This window comes from Ursus maritimus, unplaced genomic scaffold (genome assembly GCF_017311325.1).
Source record: "Ursus maritimus isolate PB19 unplaced genomic scaffold, ASM1731132v1 scaffold_9, whole genome shotgun sequence".
Classification (NCBI taxonomy): Eukaryota; Metazoa; Chordata; class Mammalia; order Carnivora; family Ursidae; genus Ursus; species Ursus maritimus.
The window spans coordinates 40,786,060-40,809,982 of NW_024427107.1; the positions used below are offsets into that span (position 1 = coordinate 40,786,060).

Genomic DNA, 23,923 nt, shown 5'->3' on the forward strand with positions numbered 1-23,923 from the left:
ATAAAGCTATATATTTTTGAAACAAACAAAAAAAGAAATTACCAAAATTATTTCAAACTAATCCCCATATGAATATTTTACTATAAAAATAAAAATGTAACTAAATATAGAATGAAGCTATTTATTATTTATTCATTTCTAGGCAGGATAAGGGTCAGAGAGTATAATACAGTTCAAAGAAAGTAGCTACCTAGCTTGACAAAAAACAGATAATTGCTAAAGTAGAAAATTATTATAAATATTAAAAATAAATAGGCAAAACATCTTGAAAGTTTTATAGACTCTGCATTTTAAAATTACAGTTCATCAGCAACTATGATTTTCTTCTGTATTGTTACTAAAATAGTTGCATTTTGGCTTAAATTTCAACTGGTAATAATTTATCCATTTGTATACAAACATAATATTCTTTCCACATTTTAGATTAAAAATTGTACAATATTAAAAAGCTTATAAAGTAAGTTGTCAAGAAAAATGTGAACTCATATGTACATTTCTGACATTGGGGAATTATGTTACGGAATGCCAAACATAAGCAATGTATCCAAGATATAGGATAGTAATGAAATAACGAAAGAGAAAAAATATTTTCATATTAATGATTTACTAAATTTGCTCATTTGAATAAAAAGAAAACATCATCATTGTAATGGTTTCTCAATCAAATCCCCTTGTTTCTCATACAATTACACAGAGATAAAATTTTAGGGAATAAAAAATTTTTATTCAAAGATGAAATCTGTAAACATTGTCAATACAAAAATGTAAGCATCTGCCACTGTGAGTTCACTATGGGTTTTGCTGCAATGCTAGACGTGGTAGAGTCAATTTTACAGGTAGGCAAACGTGTCACGGCTAGGAAAAGGATTTTAATGGCTGATCTCTCTTCTTACTAGAGTAGGGTGACTGGAATGGATTCAGCATGAGACTAAGCAATCACAACTTTGCTTCAATTACTCCCTTTCAGCATGCCTTGTGTCGTATTTTTGAAATATGTCTTAGACACATGCAATAAAGAGCTTATGGCGGATTGGAAAGCCCCCAGAATTTCTCCATGGTGCTGGGAACCGGTAATTTTGAGGTAACTGATTTCCTGAATGTACTATTGCAGGGTTCCTCAAGTCTCAGAGATGTCAAGGAGGAGCACAACAGATTACCTGTTGGTTCCACTATGCTTTATTTCTTTTCTCATGCATTCATCTAACAAACAATATGTCAACCTGATCCCACCAGAAAATCAACAGGCTGCCTGAGAAAATATCTTACTTGCTGTTCACTTGATGGTATTTTAGGCACTGAAGGCTAGAGAAGTACTTGGAAAAAATCCAATAATGATCTTTCCACATTAGGATTTTCCCTTGTGACTACAGGTACATCAAAATAATTTTTATATATAAATGAATATTTACTAAAATAAAATAGCAAACTAACTTTTGATATCTAAATGAACAAAAGGAGAAGAAATAAGCTAAAACTAGAGTATATACTTATCATTATTGTGTATAATATCACTTGGAGTTATCGAGGTAAGGTCAATATAAGCAGTGTTTTCATTTACAATAAATCTATGCTCCCCAAAATCCTTCAGTTAGCCACTGATCACATGGTTTCTGCCATGTCCAAATTCTGATCTTTGGCAGCAATAGATCTGATGGGAGGAGATGATGTATACACCCCCCAGTGACCTCTCTGCCCTGGCTGGCTTTATCCCCTTTAAATGTTATAAATGAGGAATATTTAGCTAAGTGTATTAGCAGTGACTAACATTGCAGTTGCTAATGAATGGCTATATATTTGTATGAAACTCCAAAATTAAACTTCCATTTAATAGGAGATAGGCTAGCAAAGAATTTGGATAACTTGCTACCTTACTTACTAAGTGAAATGCCCATATATCAGAAAGAAATAATTCCAAAATGTTAAAGCACATTATCTTCTCAAGTTCATTAGGTCTTTGAAAATCTATACTGTGTAGTCATTAAATGAAATTTCCTGTCTTTCTTCAAAGGGCACGATACTGTTTCGTACCTTTATCTAAATATGTTGATGATTACTGGAGACTGCTTTCATTGTATGCATTTGTCTGAATACGAAACGTCTGCATTCTTAATGTTTACCACAAACCCAACGAAGCTGGTGATCAGTCTGAAGGTCAGTCAGATCTTCAACAGTTCTCCAGCTACACTGGCAGGCATATGCCCGTGTTCCTTTCTTCTTTATCAACTTTGTTCTTAATTTGTGGAATTCTGGCATGTTGTTCCTATTAATAAAAAATGAAAATTTTAGCCCAGTGGCTTTGCTCAGAGCTGAATGACTTAAAAAACGTTCTCATTGCTTTATTTTCCTATCTTTACAACATCTGAACACTAAACAACCTTGGTCCTCTCACCCAAACAACAGAAGATAGGCTTCTGTGTTCTTTCTGGTGGTATTTCCTTGGTATCCAGTACTTCTGAATGGCAATCCTCTACGCCCGTTTATTAAAGCTGTCATAATAGAACACAATGAACTAAAAGGCTGAACGAAGAATTATTGATTTGTCCCATCAGAGATGACATGATACGAGAAGAGAGTGGGAAGGATGGGGGTCCATCTCCTACCTCAGATACTCACCTATACCATACTCTAGAATCCCGCAATATGGCCAATGGAGGGCATGTAAGAGGCATAAATAGGCTTCTGATGGGTTAACTATAGGAGTTCTCATTAAATAGAGAAAAAGTGCCTGTTATTTCTATTTGTTGAACTAATACTGTATCTTTCATTTGTTTCAATGATATACTTACCAGCAAGATATACTATTAGCAACAGAATAAATGTCTATCCCGCATTAAATGTCAATAATGTTAAAATAATTAAATCAATGGGCAGGACCTTCATAAAAAATGATAACCATCTGACCTGATGCTACTATAAAAAAAGACTAGAGAAGTTAATTTAAGTTTAATGAACTGAAGATCAATATGATTTTCATGATAATCCATGTACTGAATTTTTTTTATTCTGTGACAGGAAAAAAGGAAAAATTCAAAATGAAATGATGAAAAAATACAAAGTAAAATGATGAAATACAGTATGAATATTAAAAAAAGAGACACAACGTGCTGTCACTGCAACAGAAGGCAGGCTACAAAGTGCCCTCTGGTGGCCAACGGGCACCACACTCAATACTGTATCGTACAAAATCCAGGCATAGTCTAGGTTTGAATGTTAACAAAACCTAGGAGATTTTCCAGGCCACCTGTTTGATTTCAGTGAACTAGGGGAAAAGATGGATCGTCTAAGTTTTTGTTTTTTTTTTTTTTTAAGATTTTTTATTTATTTATTCTACAGAGATAGAGACAGCCAGCGAGAGAGGGAACACAAGCAGGGGGAGTGGGAGAGGAAGAAGCAGGCTCACAGAGGAAGAGCCTGATGTGGGGCTCGATCCCATAATGCCGGGATCACGCCCTGAGCCGAAGGCAGACGCTTAACCGCTGTGCCACCCAGGCGCCCCGGATCATCTAAGTTTTATCAGGAAGGAAAAAACCCCACAAAATGAAAACGAAATGTTCTTTATTCAATCTGCAATGTATCATGACAAATTTAACATTTGATACTTGACTGAATCCTTTTTTTTTTTTTAAAAGTTTTATTTATTTATTCGACAGAGATAGAGACAGCCAGCGAGAGAGGGAACACAAGCAGGGGGAGTGGGAGAGGAAGAAGCAGGCTCATAGTGGAAGAGCCTGATGTGGGGCTCGATCCCACAACACCAGGATCACGCCCTGAGCCGAAGGCAGGCGCTTAACCGCTGTGCCACCCAGGCGCCCCTTGACTGAATCCTTAATTAGAGATTTTATGAGTAGGAATCATGAATAGCCAGGAAACTAATGAATGCATTTCGAATTGTTTTTAGAAAGCACATATCTTAAAAGCTTAGAAAAATAATTTCCCATAAAGAAAATGACTTAGCAGGAAAATAAGAGCATTTTATTTAGCTACTATGGCAGGATGATCAAGTATAGCTTATACTTCTTTTTGAAAATTCTAGAACTTGTCAAAGCTAGGATACACATTTCCCTCATGTATAAGATAAGGACAATAAAACAAGCCAATGTGCAGACTGATACCACTAAAAATAAATGGCTCCCCATGTTCTGCCAGGCCATCGATGGCACCCTGCAAGCCTTTTAACTTGCCTTCTTCGGTGACCACCTAGCTGTGCTTTCCTTCGCCTATTAGTCCCCACCCACCTCAAGTGTTTCTTCTCCCCGCTCCTTTACTTTAAGCAGCTCACATCCTCCTTCACACAGCCATGCCATCAGATGTGAAAATCTTCCATTTCCTAGTCTTCCCCCGAATACATCACTATTTTACCTCCTTCTACCCAGTCACAGAGAGCTCACCATAGCATGGACATTACATGCTCCTATCATTCTATACCAGTTTTCTAAAAATTGGGGGTTCATATTGGTGACATAGGGGGATTACTGACCACTCATTATATCAACCAGAGCAGAGGACTGAGAAAAGTCAGAAATGGCAAAACAGACCTGAAATTAAAAGTTAACTTTTCCAACCCTGGGATTAAAAGTGGGCTAACCTGATCTGGGATTCTGGGACTGCACTAGGCTTCATTTGGGTTGGGAAATGTGAAACCTCTCAAATTGTAATTTTTCCATGAAATTGTGTATTTGAATTTTTGTGTATGTGTAGAGAGCATTCAAAGTTTTCGTAAGATTTTCAAAGTGGTTGGATGTGAAAGAGTTTAAAAACAATCCAAGTAGAGGAGACTCCTATGGATTTACCGGAGAATGGCTGCCAGAAGAGGTGTGGAAGAAAGACTCTCACCTTTTTCTTTATCTGTGAGAGAGAGATGCAATATATTCTGATTACTTGTATCAGAAAATATAATTCTTGTTTAGGCCCAGGGTTGGGGTGGGGGATAAAAATGCATGACACATGCACTTCATTAATTATTAGGTCTTAATTTTTATTTGAAAATGTGATGTATAATTCACAGCCTTATTTATTTGTTTGTTTGTTCAAGCAGGCTCCATGCCCAGCACAGAGCCCAACGTGGGGCCTGAACTCATGACCCTGAGATCAAAACCAGAGCTGCAACCATGGGTCAGATGCTTTACCAACTGAACCACCCAGCTGCCCCATGGGATGTATGATTCAGATACATTTTTATAACTTACAACATCTTAAAGACATTAGGTATGGAGTAAGTGTACAAGAATGTATAAACTGCAAAAACACGAGTAAGACACTATCCTGACCCCAAGGAGGGAGGCAGACCTATACCAACCTAAGATTTTCAATCTTCTATTCCAGTGAGTGCTAGAATAGATACAAAGTGCTATGGACACATAGGAAAGGATGAATTTACTTCCAACTTGACAGAGTGGTGAGGGAATCATGAAGGATGTGCAATGAATTGTACCCTGAGGGACAGGTCAGGTTTAGGTAAATAAATGGTGGGATGGTGGGAAGGCTGCACTGGGAAGGGAAGAGTTTTGCACTGTCACAGGGGATGGCAGTACTGAGTACTCTGATGCAGCTGTAATCTTGTGAAGTGAAAAGTGAACTGTGGAAGGACACGCTGGGTGACAGACAGATGGGGGCTGGATGGTGAAGGGTCTTGAACGCTGTACTAAGGAACTTGGACATGATTCCACAAGCAGAAGAGTTTTGGGGGCAATAGCATGACACACTCAGAGTTATGCGTTAATTCTCAGCAAGGAAAGGGTGCAGAAGTTACTGCAAGCAGAGAAATCAGTGAGAAGGCTATTACTATACTTCTGTGTGGAAGTAACATAGCCTCACATAGGCTGACAGCAGACTGATGGAGAGGAGGAGATGACAGAAATATGCAAGAGGTAAGGGCCACGTGATCTTGCCAAGTCCACCAAGAGACGTTATAGCAAAATAAGAAATATAAAGTTATTGCTTAGTGTGTTTTTTCAGAATGAAGTTCTTTGGAAACATACCTGAAAAACAGATAATCGCATGATTTGTCCCACATATGGTCATCGTAGCTCACAACCCAGAAATCACATGCTATACAACGCAGATGATCACATGCTCTGTTCAGAGAAAAACAACAGTACATTAAAGATTACTGATATATTTAAATATGGAAATCTGGTGATTTATTCATAGGATACTCCACATATTATAGATTACTGAGTAAACAACAGAAAAGTCAAGATTAATGTGATTAAACAGTTTTGTATGAAAGACAGATTACATATCTTTAGGTAAAAATTTTCAGGTTAAATTTCTTTTTTTTTTTTTTTTTAAGATTTTATTTATTTATTTGACAGAGACAGTCAGCGAGAGAGGGAACACAAGCAGGGGGAGTGGGAGAGGAAGAAGCAGGCTCCCAGTGGAGGAGCCTGATGTGGGGCTCGATCCCAGACCGCCAGGATCACGCCCTGAGCTGAAGGCAGACGCTTAACGACTGCGCCACCCAGGCGCCCCTCAGGTTAAATTTCTGTACAAACTTTCAGTTTAAATTTCTGTATAAAGCTACCTATTTCACTAAATCTTATGCACTGATATATATGTATGTGTATATGCATACACATACATGCATATCGTACAGATATAAAACAAAAGGGATGTGCAGATCTTTTAGTTCAATGGTTTTCAAACTGGGTCTGAGGGATATCTTCACTTAAGATAACTTCTTTAAGTTGCTTCCCTTCCTATTGAAAATTTCAGGAGTGCCTCTATCACAGAATTTGCCACATTATATGGAAATGAATCTGTTTCCCCATAAGCTACTTAAATACTGGGACAATATCTGATTTGCTTCTGCTTCGCCAGTACTTGGCATTAATGCATTCGTCCAGTTAAAAGACATTTCCTGAAAGCATACTATGTGCTGGAGAGTTTCTGTCCTCATGGAGCTTATATTCTAATGAGAGAAGAAATTATACTTGTAATAACTAAATTATATAGTTTGTTAGAAGGTGAAAAGTGGGGCGCCTGGGTGGCTCAGTCGGTTAAGTGGCTGCCTTCGGCTCAGGTCATGATCCCAGGGTCCTGGGATGGAGTCCCACATCGGTCTCCTTGCTCAGCAGGGAGCCTGCTTCTCCCTCTCCCTCTGCTGCTCCCCCTGCTTGTGCTCACTCTTTCTCTCAAATAAATAAAATCTTAAAAAATGTGAAAAGTGTTTCCAATTTTCGAAATAAGTAGAGTAAATAAAACTGGGAGTATCAGGAAGGAGTGGATTGCAATTGTGAGTAGAGTAGTCTGCACAGGCCTCACTGAGAAGGTACATCCATTGGAGCAGGTTCTTTAAATGGAGTGAGAGGTGGTTAAGAACGGGGTTAGAGAAGGGTATATTTAAGCAGGGAGGGGGAAAAAAGCCTATATTTATGTTGATGGCAAAGATGCAGTGAAAAGCAAAACCCTGATGATACAGGAAGGGGTAGAAGTGCTGGAATGACACTTAGCATTTAACAGGTCCTTACATGTGAGGAAATGAAATGCCATGCAATTCTCAAAACTCATATGCAACATAGTAAGTTTAGGAGTAAAATAACAATATATGGAACTGCTTATGACCTGTTGTTGCAAACAATTTGATTTATATAGTAATTATGATTTATTTTAAAAAGAAGAAACTTCTTCCATTGTTTGAAGTATTTAAAAACTACAATCAATATATACATTTGATTATCTAAAAATTAAATAGAAGAAGAGCTTTTTTTTTTTTTTAAGATTTATTTCTTTTAGAGAGTGTGTGTGCCTCTGCATGTGGACACACAGGGGTAGGGGCAGAAAACCTGCAAGCGGACTCCCCACTGAGCGTGGAGCCTGATGTGCGGCTCAATTTCAGGACCCATGAAATCATGACCTGAGCTGAAACGGAGTTAGATGCTTAACTGACTGAGCCACCCAGGCACCCCAAGGAGAGATTTTAAGATACCAAAAACGAAGTGAAAACACCAGTCAGTGACAGAGTGGAAGAAAATGTTTTCAACACACGGTTAAATACTTACACTATACAAAAAGTGCTTACAAATGACAAAAAAACTTAAAAATATACTCGACCTCTCTAATACAGGTATTACAGAATAGTAGTTAAGAGCACAGACTGTGGAGACAGAGGGCCTAGGTTCAGATGTATTCCACTATTTACTAGCTGTGTAACTACAGTCAAATAACTTCTCTGTGACTCAGTTTCCCCATCTGTAAAATAGGGGTAAATACTAATACTTACATACCTCATAGAATTGTTATGTGGACCTAATAAGTTAACGTTGGTAAAGTGCTTGTAACAGTGCCTGGTACAGTGTTTGTTAGTTAAAATATAATGTAATTAAAATGTAAAGCAACCACGAAATAAATGTTTTAACCAATTAAGTTAGCAAAAATTAGCACCCGCAGACATTCCTGGTGGGTATGTGAATTTCTATAACCTTTTGGGAAAACCTCAGCACTACTTTAAAATTAAAATTATCCCTAGCTGTTGCTCTAGCAACCCCATTTTTTTTTTTTTAATTTATTTATTCGACAGTGACAGAGACAGCCAGCGAGAGAGGGAACACAAGCAGGGGGAGTGGGAGAGGAAGAAGCAGGCTCCTAGCAGAGGAGCCTGATGTGGGGCTCGATCCCATCACGCTGGGATCACGCCCTGAGCCGAAGGCAGACGCTTAACCGCTGTGCCACCCAGGCACCCCTCTAGCAACCCCATTTTTGGGAACCTATTACATATAAATAAAAACATCAGCCAATAAGCCACTTATCTCAAAAATTTTAACTGCATTGCAGAATTGCTGAAGTGGCAAAAACAAGGATACCACTTGGATACCTATTAAAAAGGGAAAAGACCAAATAATATGCAATATATATGGAATATTAGTAGCCAATAAAGAGAATTAGATTTATCTACTGACCTAGAGGGATATCCAAACCAAGGTACACAGTTAACATATATAGCATGAGCCTATTTTCGTTAAAAACACCAAAAAAATTTCCTGTATAGGTGTAAGTTTTGTAAAAACATGGAGAAAAACATGGAAAGTTATACACTATAGAGCTAACACCGGCTGCCTCAGGGGTAGTGGGGATGGAGGAGAGACAAGATTATTATCTTTTTCTTTATACATTTTTAAATTGTTTTATTTTTTAAATAAGCATTCAATACTTCTGCAATAAAAAATAATTTAAAAACCCCATCATTAGATTTTTTTTTCACTTATTTCCCTCTAAAATTCAGATATGATTAACTTCAAAATTGCAAATACTTTTTGGCCTGAAAATTTCTTTGAAAATAAATGTTTTATTTTAAAAATTATTAATCATAAAAACAACTAAACACTCAAAATCTATGTAAGTTTCATAAACAATTCCATATTTTCTTTCAAACTGTTAGCAATTTATAGAGTTGTATTTGTACATATGGAAATTCAACACAATTACATTTGTACACGTTTGAACTTGGATTTTGAATGTACAAGTCAGGAAATGCAAAATGATGGTTCCCAAAGCTGCCATAACTTGCTTTCTTATGCATATGTAGTTTATTACATGATTGCACAGAGTGTTAACTTTAATGCCTTAATACATATGTGCAATTTGGCTAAATTATTGCTGTTGTGGGAACTATAATTTAGAATTTCCTGACGTTTTGTATGTGTAAAATCTCAACCATAATGTTAAATACAGCTTTTTAATTTAATTTAAAATTTAGTAGTTTATTCAAATCTATTCACACTACCACATTTTCCTACAAACACTGCCCTGTGAGAAAAATAAAACTAACTTGCAGCTAAGAAATCATTCTGCTGCTACGATTCACTCTATTAGATCATAATTAGTAGCAGTCTATGGAATAATCCAGTCTTACAAGTAGTTTAAAAAATAGGAAAGTAAAATTCCATTTGGCTTGAAAATAATGCCTTGATTTTATCTATACCTTATTAATGCCACCATGCTTCCTGCTACTACTCTTTCTCCTTTCCACAAAGTCGGTAAAAGACTCAAATCTTTACACTCTAAAATCATTCAGCAGTACTTCCAAACCAGAACTTTATCTAGAAATCAAACAAATAAAACACATGGAAAATAGGCAGAATAGACTCAATTTCCTTTATGCCCTGGGCATGTAAATCAGTACTTATTTTCAGGGCTTAAATGTATTTTTCTTCCCTAACTATATACATATAGGAGGATATCTAAAAAAAAGGGCATGATTCTAATGAAAGACAAACTGAGGGCTTCAGAGGGGAGGGGGGGTGGGGGATTGGGATAGGCCGGTGATGGGTATTAAGGAGGGCACATATTGCATGGTGCACTGGGTGTTATACACAAATAATGAATCATGGAACATTGCATCAAAAACTAAGTATATACTGTATGGTGACTAACATAACAAAATAAAAATTATTATAAAAAAAATTGTCAGGATTTTCCTTCTAAAATATGGATACGAATATAAAGGTGTCACCAACAGCTTTGTCCTTTTGTCCATCTAGTACGTACAATCTTTACTATTTTTAAGGTGTTCATGATGGGAATGCCCAAAATACAGCCCAAGATAGTCTTCTGCCCAGACTGGTTCTTAGTTAAATCCTGTCAGATCTACACAGGTCTAGGAAGCCTTGCTGTTTGGACACTTGGAAAATAACAGTAGCCACAATAGCAAAAACAGCTAAGTTTCTTCCCTCTTGCATACATTACATGGCCTTCTATAAACTGGTATACTACAAAGGATAATGGACCAGGAACAAGTTACATATTTGAGTCCTTGGTTTGTAACAACTTACGTGATTTTGGCAAGGCACATTACTTGGAAGTCATTCTTGAGAACATTCTCTTTTACATCCCATAGACATTTAAACGCTGAGTTCTGTCAATTCTAGATTCTAAATGGCACAAACAGGACACCCTTTCCCTATAGCTACTGTCACTACTCAGGTCACAGCTACCATCCCCGTCTCCTTCCTGGAGCACTGTTAACTACTACCTGCTAACTGTTCTCTCTGTGTCCTCTCTTGTCTTGCGCCTTCGACTTCTAAACCATTTTCCATTCAGCAGCCAAAATGACTTTCTTTAGAAACACAAATAGGATTGTCACCCCATCTGCCAAAAACAAAAACCAAAAAAACCCTCCCAAACAACTAAACTAAAGGCTTCCACTGCATATGATACACTTTTCCTAAAATCCTCCAGAGGACTACAGGACCCCAAACCAAATGTCCCTTGACTACCTCTCCAGCCCCATCAAGAGCCATTTTCCCCCCCACTCACTATGCTGCAGCTCATCCGGCTGCCCTCTGCTACTCCAGCTCAGGGATCATCTAACACTGTGTGCCCTCTGGCTCTAATGGTCTCCTCTCAGTCTGCTAGCTCACTTTTCATACTGTAGTCTGATTAAATGTTATTTGCTTGGGAAAGCATTCTCTAACCCTTCATATTAACTGGGGTGCTAATTATCAATGCTTATCGCACCCTGCACTTTCCCTTCACATTACGTGTTGTATGATGTAGGACCTAGCAAGCAGGTGGTTAATTAATGTGTTCAATGAATTTAACACCAGTGTCTCAATTTCCTCATTTATAAAATGGGGTGAAGAAGTCTTGCTCTATTTGCATCTAGGACATGCTCTATTTGGTTTTTTTTTCTGTGGAGCTGAACCAATAAGCATATATAAAAAAGTGCTCTGGACAGTATAAAGTACTTCACACACAGAATGTTGTACGTGCACATGAACAAGTATAGGCTTATCTTTCTGTGGGTGCAGTTCTGTGTTACGAAGAGGTTCGTCCATAAGGGTATCTTTGTAATGGTGAGGAGGAAAAGACCTGTGAATATACACATTTACCTACGCATATATATGCAAACAGTATGTGTTTTTTCATCTGGTAGCTGTGGAGAAAGTAGGAAGGAGTCTGATGAATACTGTCATGCTCATGGATCAATGCTGTGTGATAGGATCCTTTAGCTATAAAAATAGGCCATTCTTTTGTCTACTTGCTTCCATCTGGAGCAAGACTCTTCTGTGCCAGAACCAAATCAAAGTACATGTAAAAAAATACCATAGAAAAGATGATCCTCATGAAGTATTTACTCTTTGAAAGTAAACCAGAATGGATAATCTTGGAGACTATTTTTATTTATTTGTTATTTTTATTTTTTGAGAGAGAGACTAACAGTGAGCACATGTGCGGGCGTGGGGGGGTGGGGGGCAGAGGGAGACGGAGAGATCTTAGGCAGGCTCCTTGCCCAGCATGGAGCCCAATGCAGGGCTTGATCTCACGACCATGAGATCATGACCTGAGCTGAATCAAGAATCGGCCGCTTAACTGACTGAGTCATCCAGGCACCCCGAGACCATTTTAAAAATCAGAAGACCCGTGTAGGTAAACACTGACACATATTACCTGAGATAAAATGGAAACGTAGTAGAGGAATATAGGATTCCTGGCGCTGAAATAGAATACAATGAGAGGGCAGCACTGACAGATGATAAAGACACAGGACTAACTGCGAACTATTACTCAAACTATCTTGGCTGTCTTTGCACCACAGGTATACTGTAACATATTATTCCATTTAATCCTCACAGTATCTCCATGGAGTGTGTTGGGTGAGGAAACCAAAGTTTTAGAAGATACATCCCTTCTCTCAAGGCTTCACATCTCATAAGTGGCACAATGAAAGATTTGAACTCAGGCATTCTGCCATCAGAGCTCCTCCTCTTCATGCTCTAGGGTGTCATCATTTGCTTCTTTACCAGTTCCTCTCCTGGCTACGGTTTTATTTATTTATTTATTTTTGGTATCTAGTATTTAGCACAGGGCCTAGGACATGCCAGGCATTCAGTGAATATTATAAAAAGAAAAGAAAAAAGAAGCTCAAATAGAATGACAAAATAAGTTTGTAGATAAGCAGATAAGACAGTGAGGACACACATTAGAAAGGAGGGTCACTCCAGACAGGGAATAAATGTAAAAATACCAGAAGCAGAAAGATGTAAGTTGAGAGTAGAGGATAACAAATGTTCTAGTGGAAGTGGACTATCTGACCTGGACTCTCACTGGAGGTGAAGGGACCAAGAAGAGAAAGAACACAATTTCGTAAAGCAAATAACCCTAGAGTTAATGTGAGACAAATGGCAACTCTCATTTTCTCTCTGCACAGGGGAGATGTGCTCAGAAGAATAAGTTAGGGATATTATCCTTCATGTTAGGTGTGGGTGAAGAAAGAGAAGGAAGTGGATGGTAGCAAGGAATCTGGTGCAGTTGCCAAGTAATTGGAAAGAACCTGGGATTGGAGGGGGTGTGGTCTGGAAACGTGAGACAAGTCCCAGTGACCCCACACAGGTAAGTCAGGACTGAGAGCAACCCGACTATACTCTTCTTTAAGGGCCTGCTTGTGTCTCTAATTCTTTGTATAGGTAGCCCTCAACACACAATGATTCAAGTGCTATCAATTGTTATTTCCAGCCCTTACAGCAGGCAGCACCCCAGTGGGCTTCTGTTAGCCTGTCTGCCACCTGGTATTCCCGATATAGGCTTCCCCGGACTCTCAACTTTCCTTTGGTCCCACAGCCTTTCTTTCTAGGCTTCCTAGGATCTACGCCAGCACCACCACAACCCTCCAACAATGTCTTTTCAGATCCCACTTCTATTATTCAATGTAACCATTATTCCTCCTAAAATGTGGTCAACATGCAATCATGTATCTCATTCTTCTCTTTCTTAAAAAATTAACAGAAAATAAAAAAGTGTGTTAGAAATAACTAGACAAAATGTAATAATCTAGGCAAATAGGCCTCTGCAAAAATAGACTCAACACTATCAGGACAACAGAAAGATATGCTTAAAACCTGTGTGTTTCTCTACATTATGAGAATGATAATGGAATATGGTAGCAGTATGGGGTAGGTGGTATCATGACCACACGACTGCCCTGAAAGGAGTAATGGGTGAGATAGTGGCTGTAAGGGATGGGGAAGAGATGAAGAAAGGAGGATTTCTGCATTTTAAATATGTAAAATCAAGTGACTATGCTTGAGAACTTTTTGGGTCCTGAAGACCCAGCTTTCTCATGCTGACAGTTTGGCCAAGACAGTGGGTAACACATCATGTGGCTGCATGGCCACATTGCTTCATCTGTCTTATCCGCTGGCTTCTACTGCCCAGGAGGCAAAAATGGCAAGGCAGAAGCTCACTCTCTTGATGTCCTGTGGAAAGCAGGCTGGCACTGGAGTGACCCAGGCACTTCAAGTGGGGCTTAGAAATGGACATCAACAAAATGAACAACACATACCCAATATCACAGCTTTCAAAAGCTATTGCCCAGAATAACAAACATTTCAGTACCGTGTTCTCAGACTGGCTAATAAAATACACCTTAGATTTTGACATAGATGGATGCCAAGATAGCAAGAACATTTTAACAAGAGGGTATCAACTGGGAAAAGCCTAATAAGGAAGAAAGAAAATCTATTTATTTTCTTTTTTAAAAAAAGATTTATTTATTTGAGAGCGAGACAGAGTGTGTACGTGCACACGCACAAGCAGGAGGAAGGGCAGAGGGAGAGAGAGAGAATGGCAAGCAGACTCCCTGCTGAGAGTGGAGCCGGACATGGAGCTGGGATCTCACAACCCTGAGATCATGACCTGAGCTGAAATCAAGAGCCAGACGCTTAACTGACTGAGCCCCCCAGGCACCCCAAGAAAATCTATTTCTGACATCCTACCTCTGTGAAGTATTTGTTCCAATTCCACATGGAGCAGTGCTTCCACCAAGGTACACTGGGCTGCAGCTAGACATGTTCAATAGATGAAAGACAAAAATTACAACAAAAAAAATATGAGAAGTTAATCTGGCCTCATTGAGCCTATATTCTTGTAATCAAATTGTATATTTTCCTGAGCAGGCCAATTATTTCAAAGAAGAGGCATTTATTCTAGGCTCACTGCATTATTGGACATAACCTGTACATTCAGGAACACTCAAGGAGTTAAAATGAGTCACAGAAAAACGTGTTTGCCAAATAATATAAGGGATAAAGTAAACATTGAAGAACATAACAGAACATTAATTCTGAGAAACTGTTCACACTTATTTTTTTTTCATGTGGCAGAAAATTATTTACAATAGCAATAATCTCCCATTCAAGTTCTTTTACACCAAGGGGTCACAGACCTTAAGAACACGGAAGATATTACTATTGGTCTTTCTCCTGAAAGCCAACCAGTGCTTTGTTGTTCAACGTTACTGTTGTTTAAATGGTAACAAAATCTACTAGAATTTGCTCACAGTGTTTGCTCACTAGTGTGTGTAATTCACTAAAGCCATCTCAACTTACCTTTTACCAAGGCCTTGAATGGAAGCTCTGACAGATGTGTTACCTGAAGATTTAGATTTTAATTTCTGTTAAAAAAATAAAACAATAAAAGGCCAAGGGTAACCTTGAGAATTCTAACATAAAAACTAATATTCTTTATTTTATAACAAGAATATTTTTAAAATGACTTAAATAAAAATTTTGTATCATTTTAAAGTTTCTGAAATAAAAACAATGATCAAAACCTTTTAAAGGCAAAAGGGAAGTAGACCTCCCTGAGGAATTTGTAAATTACTCGGCTAACTTTTAGTCTAGGAAATTGATATACTGCCATTATTAGCATGCTAAGATTTAGAGTCACTTTATAACTCTTCAGTTAATACCAAGTTCAGTGATTTAATATGAAGGATCTGCTATTTAAAACTTCATCCTAGAAAAATTCAATTGAGGAGGAAAAAAACCTCAGAATCATTTTTAAAGGCTGTGAATGGTACTCACCTGAACTAAAAATAAACTAACCAAACTCCTGGGTAACTTCAGGAATATTAATTTTGATCAAATGAAATGGTATCGACCAATAGACATTCAAGGAAATTGTACAACTACCTAGTCACAACCATACAGTAGTTCCTATATGGTTACATAACATCATCATTATTAGTAAGCATTTATTAAGTGTTAACTGGTATATGGTACCAAACAACATAAACCAACCACATACTAGGACCACCGCCAAGGAAAGGAAGTAAGTTGGAGAAAAGGCAATTTAAACTATGCAGAGACATGCCTTCATTTTACCTTGTAGGTGAGGAAATTTAATGGAGGCAAAAATATTTCATTTTACTGTTGCTCTTAATTTTCTTATTTGATGTTAAACAGAACTGGAAAAATTTCTGGTGCATGTCTGAAAAAATAATAATGTGCGTGAGTCGTTTTTTATTTTGAGAAAAATGTTTCATGTACCATCCAGGCTCACACTTATGACTTGAAGCTGGCATACTGTGGCATTTGTTGTCATTCTTGGGCTTTCTTGTGTGGGTCTGAGAGCAGTTCAGAAACTCAGCAGAATAGGTGAGCGATGGGGGAGGAAGCAGTACTCGCAGGAGCACGACCTGGTCTCAACAAGGTGGGCAGACACACCTCTTCACAGACCCCTCTTTTCCTCACCCAATCCATGTTTGAAACAGACCTGCTCTCCTCCAGAAGTTTATTTAGGTTGTTTTTTTCCCTTGCAGTCTGGAGAACTGGATATAATAACTAAGAAAAGAGAGTATACAGAAGAAGCACATAGGAGTTTACCTCTTCATGACTGTAGGAGTTATTCTTATTTCAAATTCGTGTATCTTAAAGCCAAAGCAGAGAAATATTTCCTTCTCCTGAAATGTCTTGAACTAGAGATACTGCCTCACATATACACACCCTGTAGTACTTAATAACGAACTGTTCAGATGATCCATGAATAAGATCATCATGTAATCTTCTCTACTATTAATTAAATTAGCATTGCTATTTGGCATTTATGATGCATTCTTGTTTGCAGAGTATTCAAAACCATTATTACTATGTTAATGTGTTAATCAACTAGGCCATCATCTTATTAATTTACCATCTGCTTATGAACTGAAAATGTTAAATATAGAGAAATAAAGATCTTAAGCTCTATATTAGTCATTTGATTTTTAGAGAGGCTGACAAAAATAAAAATGGCTCATATCCATATCCTTACCACCACCACTGCCTAGTGATTTTTAGTCTATCTCACTGTAATCTTCCCCCTTCAAAAAAAACCTCTTTGGCATTATATTTATTCTTTTCTTTTTTTTTAAGATTTTATTTATTTATTTGACAGAGAGAGAGAGAGACAGCCAGCGAGAGACGGAACACAAGCAGGGGGAGTGGGAGAGGAAGAAGCAGGCTCATAGCGGAGGAGCCTGATGTGGGGCTCGATCCCATAACGCCGGGATCACGCCCTGAGCCGAAGGCAGACGCTTAACCCCTGTGCCACCCAGGCGCCCCCGCCCCAAGGTATTATATTTATTCTTAGATATTTTTTTCTTTGTGGTCTCTGCAATTTATTTATTTATTTATTTATTTTTAAAAAGATTTTACTTATTTATTTGACACAGAGAGAGACAGCTAGCGAGAGAGGGAACACAAGCAGGGGGAGTGGGAGAGGAAGAAGCAGGCTCATAGCGGAGGAGCCTGATGTGGGGCTCGAACCCAAAACCCTGGGATCACGCCCTGAGCCGAAGGCAGACGCGTAACCGCTGTGCCACCCAGGCGCCCCGGTCTCTGCAATTTAAACCTCCATTTGGTCTCCTCTTAAATCTCACAAATACATTTTACACCTACCACACTGGTAAAAATTAAAGTACACAGATTTTCATCTATTGCTGGTGAGAAGAACAGAAATGATACAGTCACTCTGGAAAATATTTTGGCAATGGGTAGAAATGTTGAAGATAAGCACACCTAATGACCTAGTAATTCCTTCCCTAGGTTTGCACATCCTAGAGAAACTCCTATATGTAGGTAAAAGAAGACATGTGAAAATATCTGATGAAACACTGTTTTTAAAAGCAACAACTGGGCACAATCTATAGGTCTATTACCAGGGAAGTGTATAAATAAACTGGCAGAGTTACATAATGGACGTCAGTTAAAATGGTTTGATTAAACAAGTATAATTAAAATAGAAAAGTATGGATGGAAAGGACAGCAGGAAGGAAAGCAGAAGAATAGGATCTGGAGAGTTCTTAAACTATACCTATAATTTTTATTTAAAAGAAAAATCCAGAGAAGCAAATATGACAAAACATTAAGATATATTCACTACGGGTGGTAGATATATAGCTGGCTGATATACTGTTTTATGAGCTTTTTATAAAGTTGATAGATACAAAAGCACTTACACATTAAAATACTAACAATTTACTAATAGGTTCATAGGATAACAGCAATGGCACTGCATCTGAGATATCAAGCACATTCCTATAATAAAAGCTGTTTTTGGTCTTTTAGAAAAGTGTTCTTAGAAATATAAATAAAGTAACCAACTTCATTTGTGAGCTGACTTCTGCTCTAAATGAACAGCAAAACACATGAGAGTTCTTAATATTTTATTTCTTCTACAACTCTAAATGGAATAATTCCCTTAAAACAACTGTATTTTTCAGAATTCAAAGGACTAGATACTTGTACATTCTATAAATTTTCAGACTATTCTAAACATGTTTTGAAATAACGAAAGAATTACTGCACATTTATAATACTTAACTTACAAAGGGTTTTTTGTCAAAGTTGGGTTCTTCAAATATTTCATTAATAAGACTGTCAAGATCATCTTCTCTCTCAAATGTTTCTGCTGATCTGAAAACAAAATAGCTGAAGCTTAAGTACAGATAAAGTCAGTATCAGAAGAATTTTGCTTAAATAGTCTATTATTAGAGTTGATAACAGAAGGATAAATGTGATGTTAATTAATTTTTTCCCTCTATGGACATAGTTGAAGATTGTTGAGACAAAGATGTAGTTTATCAGGTACAAATTCACATACATACGTTATTATTTCACACTTAAAATAAGACATTTAAAGCTATATGTTATATTCAAGAGAAAGCTGGGCATGTGCTTTTCTAAATTATGGACTTATTTAAAGAACACAAAATATGTACAATTATAAGTAGAACCTGAGAATTATAAACAAAGATAATTTTAATGAGTCTTTCTAATTTTTTCCCTAAGAGTTCCACTGTAAGTCAAATAACCGTATCTTTTTACTACAGGAGCTGAAGGTTATATAATCAAATGATCAATATAAAAAAAAAAAAGAGCAATATTCACTTGACGGAGTATCTCAATTACCTTTCTACTTTGCCCAGGGAAAGCCATCACAGAATTATTGATACAAACTGTTATTGCACAAAACCTCTATTTAACAGCTAACATTTACTGAATACTTACAATATAGATGAAGAAGGAGGGACTGAGAGATTCAGAAACTCGCCCAAGGTCATACAACTAGTGGGAGGAGAGGCTTGGGATTGAATCTAGGGCAGTCCGGACACCTAACACTAAACAAGATGAACTCTTTTAAAAAAGAGTTTATACATTATAGATGGTTCACATCAAGTTTATAACTTCATTAGACCATTAAAATATTTATTTTATAAGACAAGTTTTTTAGTCAGACTCTAATTTTAGAAATGTATTTACCCTGAAAATTCTTAACTTCAGGATTATACTCCTTTGTTACTGCTTGGAGTAATTAACCCAATGTAAGAAAAACCAGACGGTGCTGCTTAATACGGAACGTCTGATTCCATCTACCTCCAGGCTTTGCCTCTTCAGTTGCTCCCTCTCTAACTTTTATCTTTAAAGTCTTCTACCTGACACTGGATTGTTCTCTTGACTTACAAGTATGTACAAGATCTACTCTTCAAAGAAACACTCCAAAAACTCTCCTGAGCTGCCACCCTCTTACTACTGGAGTCTATCTACTTCCTTACAAGTATAATGGATGGTGATCTGGATGAGGGTTTCCCAACCATGGAACTACTGACATTTGGGGCCACATCACTCTTCAGTGTGTATGTGTGGTGAGAAGTAGGGCTGTTGTGCATTGCACAGTGTTTTCCAGTATCCCTAACTTCTACCCACTAGTTGCCAGTAGCAGGCATACATACCGTTCCCTGGTTGTGACAATTAAAAATGCCAAGACATTGCCAAACGTCCCTTGAGTGGTAAAATCCTCACTGGTTGAGAACTACTGACCTACTTTAAACTATTTAACCTCTCTGAACCTCAGATATTTTATCTGTAAAAAGGAGATCTAGACAACTATATACAACTTCTTCTGGATGTAATATTCTATCTCTGGCCTCTATATCCCTCAACTATAGTGAAAATCTTCTCTCAAAGGTCAATACTGCCCACATCCCTAAATTCGATGGCCCTTTTTAATTCCAATCCTCCTTAATCTTTCAGAAATACCTGACACTCTTAGGGACCAATTCCTTCAATTTCTTTTATGACAGCAGGTTGCTAAGTTGTCCTCTTGAAATTCTCTCCTCTAGTTTTCATAACATACTCTTTGGGTTCTTGTCCCTCATGCAGTTTCACAGTTTTAAGAATCAGATACACTCAAACTTTATCAAACCAATGAATACTATCAGGGATCCACACTTACATAAGATTCTGGTCTGCTTTACAATTTCATGATGCATACAACTCCTACGCTTTATTGTAGAAATGAAAAAAAAAGAATACCATCATTTCAATGAGAATTCATACAAATTTTAAAAGACCGTATAATACTTTTAGTCTTTTGGGGCGCCTGGGTGGTGCAGTCGTTAAGCGTCTGCCTTCGGCTCAGGGTGTGATCCCAGCGTTCTGGGATCGAGTCCCACATCAGGTTCCTCCGATAGGAACCTGCTTCTTCCTCTCCCACTCCCCCTGCTTATGTTCCCTCTCTCGCTGGCTGGCTGTCTCTGTCAAATTAATAAATAAAATCTAAAAAAAAAATACTTTTAGTCTTTTGATGCTATAATAATCTTTTTTTAAAAAAGTTTATTTATTTATTTTTTTAGTAATCTCTACACCCAACGTGGGGCTCAAACTCACAACCTCGAGATCAAGAGTTGCATGCTTTTCCAACTGAGCCAGCCAGGTGTCCTTATAATACAATAATCTTAATCAAAGGTTAATAAACATTTATTGGTTCCCCCCCAACTTTGCTTCTTATACTGTAATCTTGATTAAAGATACAGTTTTTGTCAATAAAAGGTCTTTTATTATTTAATTGTTGAAGCCTACAATTAAATGTGAAAGGCATATGTAAAAGCTTAAATCTAGATCTACAATATCCTGGTAGACTTGGAAATATGACCTTGGGCAAGTAACTCTTTTACTAAGTCTTAGTTTGGTCAGGGGGATAATAGTATTATTCACGTCATAGGATTGGGGAGAATAAATGAAATAACACATACAAAGCACTTAGGCATATGGATAGGACTCAATAAATGTTGGCTATTAATATAACTACTATTTGGAGGTTATGATATTATCTGTAAATATTCCCATCTGTATCATCCTGAACCACTTTAGTCCTATTGCAGTTCAACTCACAGTTGTTTTTTTTTTTTTTAACTAATCATGTACTTTTCTTTATCATTTTGAAACTTAAACAACTTGTATATGTTTTGACCTCTTACATTAGTAGTTGTTCCTGGTATCCAGATGTTGTATGGTCATTTATTTTATTGTTTGCAGATCTATCATTTTAATAGACAACTTCAGTTTTTTAACTCTTATAAGGGAAAGAGATAACAGCTGTATCACTGTACACTTGGCAGATAGTCTCCTGTCAATAAATTCATAACATAAATCGGTTTCTAATTTTTAAAAATCAATTTTGGCCAGGATAACATTTTTATATGTGACATTATATAACAGGTAAGGATTGTATTTGGGTATTAGGTCTAGGGCCTGTACTGCTCTTTTTTACATAAATTACTTTTACAAATACTTTACCAAATGAAAAGTTTTAAGACATGAATAACCACAGTACCGGCTTGCTACCGCTTTAACAAATGTATTACTGAAAAATCTGGTGTAGTAAGGTGGGATGGGATGCCAGCAACATTACGGATGGATTTTAGTAGTGCAGTAACAGGTTATGAAGAGAGGCATAAAAGGACCTGTTCTTGAAAATGATCCACCTTAGCAGCCCTTTCCATTTTGACCAGCCTGCTCCAAATCATCCTATTCCTCCGCATGCTAGTGCTCCTAAGATGAACAAGCTTTGGAAGGCTCTTTGATAAATTCTCTCCAACCCCCAAAGGAATGAATAAAAAGAACAAAAGAAATTTTGTAACACTGCTGTGGGATGGGAATGGTGGATGTACCGGGAATGAGTACAGAAGGACCTCCAGCATACAAGACAATAACATACAAATTAACGAGAATGATCTTTGCAATAAACATTCAGTCAAGTAAGCCTTAGCCCCTTCAAAGTAGTCATTTTAGTTGGCTCTACATTTGAGTTTTAGAACGCTGCCCAGTACTGAACTAATTTTTAGAACTTCTGTTTCTGAACTTTAGAATCTTCTCAACGTTTTTATCTTTTAAGGGTTAAGTTTTTATAAACAAGTGCCATTAGAGGTTATGTTTGATAAACTGGGTACCAATGTTTTTGGGTAAATACTTCTGGGAAATCATGCCCACGAACACCAAGACCAAACAAAACCAAACCACAGATGCAGGCATAAATTGACAAGAATGACTTTCTTGGGTTGTTCCAAAGCTGCCTTTGTGTAATTTCACAAACATTTCCAACAGAGTTATTGCAGAGGCTCCCAAGTCATCACTTTGAAGGACAATATTCATTCTGATGCAACAATTTTGACCTTTTGGGATTGAGGATAAAATGAGAGGAAAAGGAAGTCCTATTATTTTATGATTATACGGAATCAAAGAGATTACTTTGAAAGGTAGTTTTTTTGATCAAAAACCAGAATATTTAAGAAATCGCCTCAAATTTCATTTTGGATGCCTGAGATTCCCTGAGACCTTACCTGGGGACCAGGGGAGAAGGTAGGTGGTTGGATTAATACAGACAGTGTTCACAATAATTAACCATTTATCATAAATGTAATCTCATTCAATTCTCTGAGTTAAAAAAAAAATCAGCTAATGATGACACAGAATAGAACGGAATCGTTTTCTCCAACAACCGGCCCAAGGATTATTCTGCCTGGGGAACTGGGTCAGAGGCGATAGGCTGAGGTTCTCTGTGGGAACGAACATCTCACGGGAGGGCGTGGGGTGAGAACAACTCAGGCATATAGAGCTGGTCAGACAGGCCCTCTCGGGGCTCTGGGGAGGGCCCCTAAGCTGCACCTCTCTCTCCCCACCTCCATTAGGTCCCCCGGGGCTCCACCTGGGTGAAAGAGACTGGGTGAGGGCTCTCACGGGTGGGGCTGGCTCACTGGGGCTTGCCCCGGTTGCCGAATTGGGCCTTGGCAAGAGATGCCCAAATCCTCCTGGACAGGGAGTTGAGGTGTGCGCTGCCCCGGGGGTGGGGAACTGAGGATCTGGGCCCGACTAGGTACAGGAGCTGGAGATCGTGGGCAGAGGACGGTTTCAGGGCGTGCAGCAGGCTTTACTAGGACAGCTCACCCCTCCCGCCTGTTAACCTGAGATTCTCTTTCGCCTCGGCTCCGTTCCGGTCGTTGCTGAGGATGCCGCTGCCGCAGCCTCTGGGCCGCTCGACCAAGCCCAGTCTCGGTGGGTCTGGTCTGCAAAATTTGGACTCGACCTCATCCAAGAGCTCGTCCAGGTCCTTCGCCATCTTGAATCGTTACGTCTTTCCCCAGCTCCCGTCGCGGTAGCGCCGGGTGGTTTCCAGGGGCAACGCGAGGACCCGCCGTGCGCGCCCGCGCCCGCGCATGCGCTTGCCGTCCCAAGGCGGCCCAGGCGTCCGCGAGGTTTTGGGTCTAAGGCGCTCGAGCAAAGGGACGCCGGGGGCCCGCGAGTTCTGGTGGCGCTGGGCTACTCTCGGGGTCAGAGGCCGGAACTGTCTCTTTTCTGCGTGACCTCGCGACGCTTTGCTTTTCTTCGTT

At 38.4% G+C, this 23,923-nt stretch overlaps 1 protein-coding gene across 1 annotated transcript; it reads right to left on the minus strand.

The window, feature by feature from the left end:
• Positions 1-130: 130 nt before the first annotated feature.
• Positions 131-23,820, minus strand: CUNH8orf37 (chromosome unknown C8orf37 homolog). Its single transcript, XM_008689162.2, has 6 exons — positions 23,498-23,820; positions 18,584-18,671; positions 15,324-15,388; positions 14,712-14,777; positions 5,979-6,074; positions 131-2,260 (listed from the first exon to the last, which is right to left on the minus strand). Exons 1-6 carry the CDS (start codon positions 23,650-23,652, stop codon positions 2,107-2,109), a joined length of 624 nt encoding a protein of 207 aa, XP_008687384.1. The 5' UTR covers positions 23,653-23,820; the 3' UTR covers positions 131-2,106.
• Between the last annotated feature and the right edge of the window lie 103 nt (positions 23,821-23,923).